This window comes from Corvus hawaiiensis, chromosome 18, assembly GCF_020740725.1.
Source record: "Corvus hawaiiensis isolate bCorHaw1 chromosome 18, bCorHaw1.pri.cur, whole genome shotgun sequence".
Lineage (NCBI taxonomy): Eukaryota > Metazoa > Chordata > Aves > Passeriformes > Corvidae > Corvus > Corvus hawaiiensis.
In genome coordinates, this window is record NC_063230.1 from 15,426,786 (window position 1) to 15,439,623 (window position 12,838).

The window sequence follows — 12,838 nt, forward strand, 5'->3', positions numbered from 1 at the left end:
TCCATTCTTCATTATCGCCACTTTTTATTTAACTTAAAACAGAAAGTGCAAATTTATTTAAAAAAAAAAACCAAACAAAACACCAAACTTTAAAAACCGTTTGCAAAGCTGCTGAGTGTATTAATATGCCAAAAGGAACTGGGGAAGGCAGATGCTGAGTAGGAAGTACATGTTCATCCTCAACTGGCAGGAGCTAGAGCTGTCAGGGTGTCCCCTGCCATCTGGCCTGTCGGAGCATGTGGTAGATTCACAGCTCTCGAGGGAGGACACGCTGCAGAGGCCATAGGATCCCATTATGCTGTTTATGGGGACAAGCCAGACATTTGTCTCGCTGAGACGAGGTGTCAGTCGGGGATGCTCCAACCACGAGGTCTTTTCCATAGTCCCTTAAAAACTCAGAGATGAAGATGGTACTTATAGAAATGTTGATGTTTAGAAAAAAACCCGTGGGATTTCAGCCAGACACAGATACCAAAACGGGAGGGGACTGAGCCCGCTCCTGCCCGCGCGGCGCAGGGGGAGCGGGCCGGGATCGGTGGCGGTGCTCGGCGCTCAGCTGCGGCCAGACCACGCTTGCGAACCGCCCCACGCCCGCGGAGCTCTGACACCGCCTCCCTCATTAGCATCCCTTCTTCTTCTTCTTCCTCCTCCTCCTCCTCCTCCTCCTCCTCCTCCTCCTCCTCCTCCTCCTCCTCTTCCTCCTCCTCCTCCTCCTCCTGCGGCCGGCCGCAGAGGGGTGCATGGCAGCGGCTCCCGTTGCCGAGCCGCGCTCTGCTCCGCGCCAGCGTCCGCAGCAACTTTGCCGCTCCGCAGGCTGCGGAAGCGGGGCGATGTGACAGCGCACCCGGCGGCGGAGCCTCCCCTGCAGCGCGGACCAGCGCGGAGCGGAGTCCTCCCAACCTCCCTCCTCGGCGGGGCGGAGCGGAGCCCCCCCCCGCCTCCATCCTCGGCGGAACAGCGCGGAACGGAGTGGAGCCCCTCGCCTCTCTTCCTCCTTCCCTGCCTCCCTCCCTCCCCGGCGGCGGCCGCAGCCCGGGGCGGGAGCGCGGATGCGGCGCGGAGCCCGGCGGAGCCCATCGCGGGGCCGGGGCCGGGCGGCGCGAAGAGCGGGGGGATGCTGAGCCTCGCCTCCCGGCACCGCGCCCGCCGCCGGGAGATGCTCCTCGTGCTCGCTCTGTGGCTGGCGTGGCAAGAAGCGCCCGCGGCGCCGACCCCTGCGGCGGAGGACATCACCCGGGGAGTTGTGAGTTACCCGCGGCCCCCCGCTCCTCTCCGATCCCCCTTCCCCCGCCTCCCCGGGTACTCCCCCACCCTCGGGCATCGCCGACCCCCGCTGCACTGGGCGAGCTTCGGCGGCTGGAAACGCTCCCTGGCGCGCCCCCCTGCCCGGCACCCCCTTTGCCGCCAGTGCCCTCCATCCTGCTCCCGCTGACTGGGGCCTTTTACACCCGGTGCCCCCTCCAGCATTTTTCTACGTGGTGCCGCTCGTTGCAGCTGGTGCCACCCCCCGAGCAGACGGAAGGGTCTGTTTATCCCCCCCCCGCACCCAGTGCCTCCCACCTCCTACCCGCTGCACCGAGCCCTCTGGAAGCCAGAGTCCCCCTCCCCTGCACCCAGTGCACCCTACCGCACCCAGTGCACGGTGCCTCTCCTCCACCACAGCCTGGTGACCCAACTTTCCCCCAGCCCAGCATCGTGGGGCGATGGCCCCACCAGCTTCCACACATGGATGGTGGTTTCTCAGGCGCTGGGAAAGGGCTGGCCTGTCTCGAGGGCTCCCTCCCTGCCTGCCATGGAGCCACACAAACTCCAGCAGCATGCAGAGTAAAACGGCACGTTTGGAGTCAGAGCGGTCCCCGAGGACTGAGACATGCTCGGGGATGTGTTTAAGGGATGCTCTGTGCCGGCAGCGGGCGGAGGGTTGGCTTCATTGCGGGGGTCTGCACAGCGCGGGCATCCTTGTGGTCCTACTTCTCCCCTCACAGGGGTGTAACAGGTTTTAGCAAGTGTGGAGAGCTTAGGTCATGTCTCTGCCAGGTCACAGTGCCAGCAGGTCTATACAGCTTCACCCCTCTGAGATGGAAGAAATTAAGGGTTTTCTTCTGGGGGAGGAAAAGTTTCTTGTGGTTGTAGCTCAGAGAAGCCCCACGACTGTATCAAACCCGGGTGTCAGAAAGCCAGCTGTGGCTGGGTGTGGGTGGGCAGTCCTGAGGCTGGACCCGCCAGTTTGGAGAAATTCCTTGAGATTCATCGAATTTCAAAATGCTGCCAGTGCACTGCTGTGAAGGCAGGAGGGAGGAAGGGTTTTCAGCACGGCGGGGTTATCTAATGAGTGGGGCTTGCTCAGAGCAGTGCGCCAGGACGCTGCCTCCGCCGCCCAGGCTCCGGCTCCAAGCGTGTGCTTCGGCTCACAGGCTCCGACTCAGACACCTGCCAGGGAGGACAAAGCCTATCGTTCCCCAGCTGTTCCTAGGAGAATAAAAACTGTGGCGAATATAAAGTATACCTGCATCATTACGGTGCATTCACTCCTCTGTAACCAAATGTTAAAGCTGGAATTAATATTTCATGCAAACAGCACACGAATTGATGTATTCTGCCCCAATCAATTTCACTCAAACTTTGTCTTTGACCTGGTTTTACCCTCGCTACCGAATATGCTGCACTCAGCTTTTACAGGGTAAATGCTAATACTCGAGGGGCTTATTAGTTACTGATGACAACTTTCAGGCATTAAGGTACCTTTTTAGTCCTGGACTTGACCACTCTCTCCAAACCCTGCTGAAGAGCTGGGGCTGTTGGGCAAAGGAGAAGGTGCTGGGGATGATGGTAATAGAGCAGAAGTGAACTGCAGGAGAAGGGGATTACATTAAACCAAGACTTATTTAGGCTGGGAATCTGACATTTAGGATGTACGATGGGTGTCAGGGTGCTGTCTCCCTCCTGTGGGTGTGCTTGCTGGGGCAAAGAATCTTTTCAGCCTGAGACACCATTCGTGGGTTTCCAAAGGGGTTGAATGTAAACCAGGTTTATGCTTATGCCCTCTAATGAGCAGCAGGGAGCACAAGAAGCCAGATATTTTCAGAGGTTTTGTTAGAAAACTACCACTCTGTGAGAAGTGAGAGCCTCAAGAATTATTTGACATCCACTTTATGAAGCAACTACAAAATTAAAGATCTGTGAGGCATTTCAATCAAATATTTCAAAACTAGGAAGCATGAAACCATGGCAATAGAAAGCTCTGCTAACCTTGGAAAATTATATCCAGCAATTCTCTGCAGTAAAGAGAACAATGTCAACAGAGCTTTTATATCCCAAATGCTCGCCCCCTGCAACCTAGAGGTTTTCAGTTCTGAGCTGGACTGTGCCTCTGAGCTCTGTCCTCTGCTCCACTCCTGCTTGAAGTTTATTTTAAATGAAACAGTGGTGCTGGGCCAAATTAAAGTTCAGCAAAATGAAAGAGGGCTGTAATTCAAAGGCAGTTCTTGTTAGTGCGCTGCCCAAAGCAATATAACATGGAATGATTCTCCAGATTTCATTACTAGTGGAATATCCTGCCCAGTTTATAAATCTAACTTGATTATTAATGTTTTTATTGTTCACCATTAGCTGCCCTGACAAAGAGAACATAAAATAGCAGATGGAACAGAGCTTGACTTGAGTGATTCCATTGAATTTTAGTATGCCGCTTTTGAAATTTATGACTTCGCATTTTGCACCACTGTCTTTACAGTAAACCCCCAATGCCTCCTCACCACAGCGTTCACAAATTGCATCTTTTTATGGCTGTTGAGTTCAGATGTCTCAGGGGTGCAGGGAGCAAAGACTTCCTATATGTTAGCAGTAACTGGATAATGAGACCTCTCACTTCACTGGGCTTTGAACCAGGTCTGGGGGGAGGTCTACCTTCAAGTTGTGCTTTTCAGCGTAGCTGGTGTGTGGAGTCTGAACACCGAAGGTGTTGACCTGGAGACTGGCTGGTTTGTAAGGGAGCCGGCTGTTCCTGCAGGCAGCTCCTTGCCCCCTGGGCTGCATTGCTGCTGTTGTGGGGACATGGCTATGCAGGGCAAAACCTGTGGCTTGGGGATGGACTGATGCTTTAGGCTGGGCAAGCTTGGCCCCAAGGGAGATGCTTTGCCCTAGGGAGTTTCTTTGCCTGGCACTGAGGTTGCCACCAGACAGGAGTTGACAGTGGGGTGCTGGTGGTGGCATCACTGAGATCACCCTGTGTGGACATGGGCTCTGGCATCAGCGGCTGAGGGATGCAGGACTGCCAGGAAAGTTTTAGCTTGGTTACCAGAGCATGGGTGAAAAAAAAATATTCTGAGCGGCTTTTTCTTGACTTTGTGACCAAGGGTGAGAGGGAAGGTCTCTGTATGCCCCCACGGCATTTCTCCAGCTGGGGATTGCTGGGCATTCCTGGGGGCTTGCGTATGATGATGCCTCTCTCAGCCTCCTGCTCACAAAGCCCTGTCTGTGTTGTTCCCAGAGAAGTTGCTCCCAGGCTTTGGAGGCATTTGCATTCATCAGCGGAGACCAGGGACCCGTGTCCCCCTCTGCTGTTATCCCAAGTGGCTCTTTGTTTAGGACAAGGCCCTTGCCTTTGTGGCCGCTTCTCATTTGAATGACAAGGATGCATTTGTGGGCAGAGCGGGGTGGCACAGAGCCCTTCGAGGCTGTGCCCCCCCCTCGCGGCTGGCTGTGGTGGGCCAGGGGAGAGACAGAGGTTCCTCTGTGTCCCCATGTCAAGGAGCGGAGGGACAGGAGGAGCATCAGTTTCCTATGAGTGTGTGCTCTGCATCTCCCAAGTGCCAAATTTCAGAGTAGAAGCCAGCCCACGACTCATCCTTGATGTTTCTGAGGTACTTTCCCAGCCTTGAATAGGGTAAAACTATCCTGCTGCTGTTGCTGCCAGGTGCCCACATGCCACATCTTGGTCCAGCTGTCCTCCTGCTCCCACCTGCCCAGAGTCAGACAAGAACTCCCCTAAATTTCTGCATTTAAATACCCAGTGGGGCATGTCCCTGAGACATGTCTTAGCTCCTGGTTGAAGGCTTGGGGTAATCAGCCTCTTAAAGTATGAATGTAGGCTGTTCCCTGTATCAGGAGAAAGGACCATACTTCTTCTGTTTCTGCTAATGGGGAAATTAAAAATTGATAATTCCAGTTGGAGCTTCATTCAGCCTTCTAAAATAGTGAGTCTTTAAAGGACAGAATGCTTAATAGATTGCCTAAACAGCCTTGGAGAGAGGAGCTTTGCTTGGCCCCTCTGCCATTAAAGCACTTCATGCCTTCCCTTACGGAGCAGTGCCCATCCCAGGTCCATGAATTTCCTTCAAGAAAGCTAAGCTACCATACTAAAAAAATAATAAAATAAAGATGGTCACATTTTAAAGTACCTCTTGAAGCCAAAGTACAATGGAAAGTAAATTGACAAAAGGCCCTCTGGAAGCTTTCAAACAGCCGGGCTGCTGTGAAAGCATTTAATCTGGTATTAAAGCCCTGGTCGGTATGAGCTGCTCCTTCCCTTTCAGATTTGAGATCTCCATGTACAGTGATGCAATCTCCTTCTGGGCTTGGCTGCTATTGGGGGCCCCAGCCGTGGGAATTACCCAGGGTAGTCAGGCCAAATTACACGGTTTAATGAAACTCTGCCTTTGGGAAGTGTATAGAGCCAGTGGGTGATCCCCACAGATGGTGCTGGGTATGGAGCAGTGAGCTCCCACACTGCCCTCACTCTTCATCCTTGGTGCTGTGTTGGGGGTAGAAATTGCTGGCTAGCAGGCCTCCCTTCCCTGGGGGCAGCATGCAGTGGGGCTGTACCTCCATCCCCTCCTTTTGCCCCTAAAATCTCCTGGGCAAAGGGAGACTGCTGCCTGTGTGACTCAGCATGGATGTTTTGTTATTCTTCCTCAAAGAGGAAACACCAAATGCAATGTGTTCCCATCCCTGCCTGGCATTGGATGGGGCTCTCCCGGTTTGGTGTTGGGTGTGACTCACCAGTGGGACCATGTGTGTTGGCTTTGTGGAGGACAAGGAGTGACATGGGTGTGACATGGGTGATGTCGTCATGAAACTGGAGGGCTTGGCTGTCTGTGACACCCTGTTTGTCCTGGCAGGTTCATTAATGCCAGCGGCCGCTCACTGTGACTCATCATCAGGGCCATGCACTAATTTCTCATTATTTACTCATTGACAAAAGTGCTGCAGGAATGGGGCTCTGTGGCTCCGGGAAAGGTCGTGCTGTGGCAGAGGGAACCTTTATTTCTGGATGCTGTGGGAGCAGCTGTGTACCCTGTGTGGGTCTTGTGTCCTGGCAGGCCCTGTGGAGGTGACAACGTGAAAGGGAAAAGCCGTCACATCTCAGCTGACGATGAGCACAGGGCCACCACACTGTCACTTTTTAAAGTGTCTTGCTCAGACTAGCTTTGAAAGCTTAGGATTTGCTTTCAAAACAACCTGATATCTGACAGCAACAGTTCTCAAAATTCTTTCTTTAATCAAAATCACTTCAAATGGGTAGATTTGGGAGTTTCAGAATCTCTTGCTGCTGCACACGTGCCAGCAGCATCTTCTTTGTCCCAGATTTTTATGAGGATTGTCTCTGTTTTCTGGGTCAGAGAATTAAGAGATTTGATGTTATATTAAAAAAACCCACACCAAACCACATATGCAAAGTTAAATCCAGTGCAAAACAAAGCAGACACGCGGGGGCGAGGGGAAAGAGCTGCTGAAGGACCAAAGAGTTTTAGATCAGAATGAGAAACTGCCTTTGACACCGGGTTTGTTCCGAGGGAAGACCTGACATGGACTAAATGCTGGCATTCACCGAGTAGTGTGGTCTTCAGTTGGGATTCCGGCTTTTTGATTAGCCATGATGATTTAACAGAAAAGAACCTGATTAAATCTGAGGAACTTCCTGCATCAGAACACACCATGTGCACAGAAAATTGTTCTTCCAAGAAATCTGAAGATGGCCTACAGCTCCTGGTGATAACAGTCCAAATACAGTGACTTGGGAAGTGGCAGTATATTCAGGATTTTTTTTCATATTGTGTTTACAAGAGGGAGTTCCTGCCTGTTTCTGACAGTCAGTGGTCAGGCAGAGTTCTTCACACTGGCTCACATGTTATCTCATCCTGACAATACTGATCTTTCGAGTGAACAAAACCAATTTTACCTGTGTCACTTGCTCGAAGGTGATGTACATGTTTAGATTATATTGTCTTGTCATTTAACAAACCCCAACTGGCATCTCTGTGGTTCAGCTCCCATCTGCTGAAGATCATCCAACAGTGCCGGCGCTGCTGTTAACATCCTGAGTTTGCTCTGAAATCCAAGTGTGTTCTACACAGCCCTCTACACACATCCTTCTTTAAGGATACAGGACCAAAGTATTCCTTGTCCAAAACATGAATGGGAGGTAAGAGATCTGGACTGCTTTACCCACAGGTTTGTCTTCATTTGTGGAGGCTGCCTGTCATGCACCATGGTGGGGGCATCTAGCCCCCATGCAGATTCTCCAGGGCTCACATCCAAAACCTCCTGGCTCTGGATTTTTTTGCTTTCCACCAAATGCCTCTGGCTGGAGATGGCAGACTACCAAGCAAAAGGAAACTTCGGGGGCTGTTTGCAGACTTTAGGGATTTCACTGTCCAAGGGCTGAGGAAGCAGATCTGAGAATGGTGTTGGGACCAAGGGAGCAGCTGAACTCTGGAGGGGACCCAAATGGGATAAAAAGAAGAAAAAGACCAATGTGTGAGGAAAGGTGTTGCAGTGGGGATACTGCAACACGCATATATCAAACCAGGAGTCCCGTGGAAAGGAAATATATATGGACAGACAGATTCTTGATAGCTGTTTCAGAGAGATGTTTATTTCTCCAGCCGCATGGCCGGGGCTCTGCCGAGGAACTGTTCCAGTCACGGGACCAAGGGTCCTTCTCCCCGCGCAGGGAACACAAACCAACCAATGGGAACGAGGCTGAGCAGGGGCAGGGAAACCCCGTGTGTGTGCCCTCAGGGCCCCTCTGCCAGGGCTACACGGCAGGGGAGGGACCCCAACAGAAAGGGATCTCTTTTGAGAGGAAAACCTGGAAACACTCTTCTGAGGAAGCATCCACTTGATTGGCAGCTGGATGGCACCACAGCAGACTTTCCAAAATACTGCAAGTTCTAGGTTATAGTGCTTGTTCTTGACTGTCTACATATCAGTCAACTCTTCATGAAGACTTGCCTTTCTCAGTGAGATGCTGTCATGCAGAAGTGCTACTGCTGATACTGTGGCTGAAGTACATCTCAAGAGACAGTCTCCTGTTTCCCTCAAAATGGAAGCCGTGACTTTGCTGAGCTGCTGGGTGGCTCTGCTGGGCTCCTCCACAGCTATAATTACCAAAAACTTGGATGAGGGCTGGGATGAAAAGCGTAACACAAGAGAATGCTCCTTTAGTCTTTCTGTAGCTCCTGGGAAGTTTAGTTACAGAATCACAACAAAAGCACAAGGAGCAAAATGATACCATGACTGCTAGAGACAATCCCGCCATGACTCCAGATCTAATTACCTGCAGCACTGGAGCTGATCAATTCAGTCTTTGGGAAAGGGTCTCATTTATCACTGAGCAAGAATAAAACAAAGCAGTCTCTCATGTTTTTTCTTGAGTCCCCCACATGCTGTATCTCCTCTGGAGATACTACATCCATTTCACATTAGTCATGTCCTGGCTGGTGCTTGGTCAAGTCTGTGTCTTTGGCAAGGCTTGCGGTGGGGAGCATGGGAGCTCCCACCAGCCCTTTCTCTTGTTCCCACCTTGTTACTTGTGTTTATTTTGTCATTTCTGTTCCTCTGTCATGCTCACAGTGTCCCTCTGGCACATCTGCCACAGCAGGACAATCAGTGATGATGCTCAAGAAGCATTTTTCTCCTTTGGTAAATTCTCTGCATTAAATTGGCTTTTATTTTTCTTGTTTGTTCTCCATTTTGATGCTGCTTGGCCAATTCCCCATTGCTCTGTACTGAGCCATGCTGTCTCTACCTTTGCATCCTTCACGCCAGAGATGCATTTTTGTTCAAAAGTGAGAGGAAATTGGATTCACAGGAAGGAAATTCCTCACAGATGTGCCTGTGAAATGGCAACATGTTTTATATAAAGGCACAGCTAAAGAGAGGTAGGTGGTTTGGTACTTTTGCCACATGTTTTTTTTTATGCTGCAGCAATGTATCCTCCACATCTGATCAATGAGACTTCGAAATGAGGAATCTTGCTCGGCCTCAGCCAGCACTGAAGTGTACAGCAATCCAGTCTTTCCTCCTGGGCGGGATTCACGTCGTATTTCATGATGGAATGACAGGCCATTCAGACAATCTGTTGCTGTTTTGGCATTTCTGAAACACCTCGTGCTTTGGTACACATGCGGTGTCCAGAAAGATCAAGATAATCTAGAAGAAATCAACTGTCATGCACCAGGGTCCTGTATGGGCAGTCAACAGGGCAACATTGATTTGAGCAGTCTTCTACATGCTCACCTGGGCTAAAAACTCACCCCAGAAGATACCGAAATTTTCTTTCTCTGCCTGAAGTCCACAGCATCAAGTGCCTGAACTGCCAGGTTCTGTGGCATGAGGTGTAGTTCTTGACCAAGCAGCTTCATCACTCCCTGAAGGGTGACCTGAGCTCTGAGCACCAGGTCTCAGAGTCAAAAGCTTCCTTTGTGAAGGATGTCCAGTCCAGACTGGAGTTGCGTGGCTTTTGTATGTTTCTCATTCACATTTCTAATACTGGGGGAGGGAACAGGGGGTTACTTTCACTGGTTTATCTCTTCCCAGCAAAGTCTTTCCCTGCATCAGGGCTTGCCAGGAGCCCAGCACACCCTTCAGACAAAGCTCTTTCCCCAGAGGAGCAGCTCCCGAGGGTTCATGCTCCCTGCCTGGTCAGTGCACCGCGATGGGGAGGTTGGAGTAAACAGGTGCCAGTGGGAGCCCCTCTGCACGCCTGTTCCCCTCTCTGCAGCCCCTCGGCATTGGCAGAGCAATTCAAGAAAATCTCTCTTCTGAGCAAATGTAGTTTATTTCTGTATTTCTGAGTCACGGCTCCAGAGCCGAGATCTCCTGGGAGATGTGCATCAGCCGCTTTCCCTCTGCAGACAAAACCCTGGGCAAGACCCCGGTCTCTGGCTCCCGCTGCTCCCGCCGCCACAGGGACGGGACCGGGCGGCGCCGCGGGGCGGCTGCAGGGGGAGGAAACATTGGAGCATCTCGTTGGTGTCGTGCCGGTGCCCTCTTGTGGAAACAAGGAAAATACCCGAGAAGATATGCTAGTGCTGAGCTGAGAGCAGTGGTTAGAAACCCACCCGAGGGAGCAGGGAGAAATGCTGGGTGCTCCCCTGGGGCTGCGCTGTGCCCCCTCCAGCTGCAGCCCGAGAGCCTTTGTCACTGCTGCCAATGGTATTGTCACTGTGGGAGATGATATTAACTGAGCCTGGAGGCAGGGGCTCCCAGGTCTCAAATCCTGCACCTTGTGCACACCTTTGGTGGCTGAATCCCAGTATGGTGACCGCTGTCTGTGCTTTAAGTGGGTAAAGGTCCCCAAGTGCCTCTGCACCTCCTTTCTCTTGTTCTGCAATAATTCCCATTTCCCTCACAGCGAACACTTTTATGAGCAGCAGCACAAACTTTCTTCTTGAACAAACACTCAGTCTTGCCAGGTGTCCCCTGCAGCTGCAGGGCAGGCACAGACTCGCTGTTTCCCAAATGCAGCAGCTCTGCTGCTTTCCTTGGGAAGGCATCATGCTGCTTTGGTCATCTTCCGAAAATGTCAGTAGGTGAATGTGCCCAGGGCACCATGGGGCCAACATGCTGGCTCTCGCCTTCACAGACCCCAGCCCTGAGTCACACTCAGCGGCTCTGGCCACAAAGGGTGGTGATGAATGGCTGTTCTGGAGCAAACCTGCAGGTGCCAAGTGGCTTCTGACCCTGCCACCCGCCTCGCTCCCAGGCCTCTTTGTAAGAGCTGGCAGAAATGGTGCTGTGCTGGGTAGGAAATATCAGCCCAGCACTGTCAGTCTGTTTTCTGTCCTCTGTTCTGGTTTCCCAGCCCTGTGGGGCTCTGGTGAGCCACGTGCCCGTCTCTCATTACTACTGCAGGAACAGCCCCAGCAGCAGATCTGTCTCTGCTGCCTAGGAGCCCCATTTCCACAGCTGCCTTGAGTTCAAGTTCTCCTTATCTTCTCCATGTTTCCTTTCTATTTAATTTATTAATATCCTTAAAAAGCTGCCTCTTTTAAATGTCTGAAGAATTTTAGCTGTTAAAACCAACTTGTCTCCTGCATTTTCCAGACTTGGCAGCTCCTCTCCTTTCCATGCTTTCCTGGAAAGCAGTGTCTACAAAAGTCCAGCTGTGTCGGGTAGGTTACCAGTGCCAACCCAGGAAGGGGTGCAGAGGTGAAAGGGAGCCAGAGTTCTGGGAACTTTGTGTGGAATTCATCCAGAGTCCTTGTGATGACTTGCTGTCCCTCCTGCATCCTGCCTGTCTGTGTGATCACAGATACTCGTTTTTGCTTGTGTGTTTAGAGGAATCAATTCTTTGGGTAAGGACATCTGCTCTTTTTTTTGTAGCTCTGTGATCATCTCTCTGCCTGTAGGTTATCTAGACCAATGCTATGTCTGAACCCTGACAGTCCTGAATTCATTTCCTTTTGTGGAGGAACAATATTATATTTCTGATGTTGCACTGAGGGAATTCAGCGTTGGGAGCCAGACTTGTTCAGAGCCAGGCTTGAACAGGGACAAGGAGCTGAGCTTACATGCTCAGAGAGGCTCGGATCTTATTCAGAGCCAAGAGATACAACTGCAGAAATTTAATTAACATTGCAAACCCCTTCAAAGCAGAGTTTCTGGCAAAATTGCTAGCTCTGCTTTGCAGCAGGTCGGATGCTTGAATGGCCTCCACAGGGATCTGTCACAGAATAACAAATGTTTCTTTACCTGGATGGCTGCAAGAACAGCAGAGAAAATCGATATGGCATGCTCCCCTTCCCCAGGGTAGCCTTGAACCCTAAAGAGCAAACTAATTAGCAGCCAGGTCCCCAGCACATCACTTTGGGATGCTCCAAAGATCTGGAAGTTGCTGGGTAGCAATGTGTTTGATTGGACAACATGGGGAAGGGTGCAGTGTCTTACTGTCATCTGTGGGTGATTGTTGGAACCCTGCGTTTGGAAAATTTAGGTTTCTGGGACATATGTAACAAGACGGAGGATTTGGGGTGTGCGTTTGTTCTTCTTTTCTCCCTCTTCTTCACAAATCTGGGTGTTCTGGTATTGGGAGGACATCAACAGGTGATGAAGCTGGGCTGGTGGGGAGCCCTGAGTATGGGCTGGTGCAGAGGAGGATATCTCAGTTTGCAAATTGACAATAGATTGTTTATAGCTAAAAAAAAAGTGACTCCTGCAGCCATAAATGAGTGTAGAGAAATCATAGTAATAAAGGTGGTGGCAGGTGGAGTAAAATATGACCCAGCTGGTTACCCTAAGAGGATGAGAAGGCAGGGGGAATTGCTCTGTTGAGAAAATCCAAATACCTCAATATTTCAAGGGCTTCAGGTCTTAATCCACATTGTTCTGGAGAAGAAACTCATTCTTGGGGCACTCCATTGTGGGAGCAACAGTGCTTTCTGCTGTCTTTGTATTATCACAGTCCAGGCAGGACATGTTCAAATCATCCAAAAAGGAGGTGACCAGAACTGTCCCATCTTTTACGACTGTGCAGAAAGGACTGCTCAGCTGAGGAGCTGCTGCTGGTTCTCAGCTTGCTTTATTTTCATGGGGCACAAGGGCCTATTGGCCA

The 12,838-nt window shown here is 51.1% G+C and overlaps 1 protein-coding gene across 1 annotated transcript in view; it reads left to right on the forward strand.

The window, feature by feature from the left end:
- The first annotated feature begins 714 nt into the window (after window positions 1–714).
- Window positions 715–12,838, forward strand: part of MMP17 (matrix metallopeptidase 17) — a 62,646-nt gene continuing 50,522 nt past the window's right edge. The window contains exon 1 of the mRNA XM_048322900.1: window positions 715–1,243. Coding sequence (XP_048178857.1) covers window positions 1,115–1,243 — 129 coding nt within the window. The 5' untranslated portion in view covers window positions 715–1,114. The remainder of the gene's footprint in view (window positions 1,244–12,838) is intronic.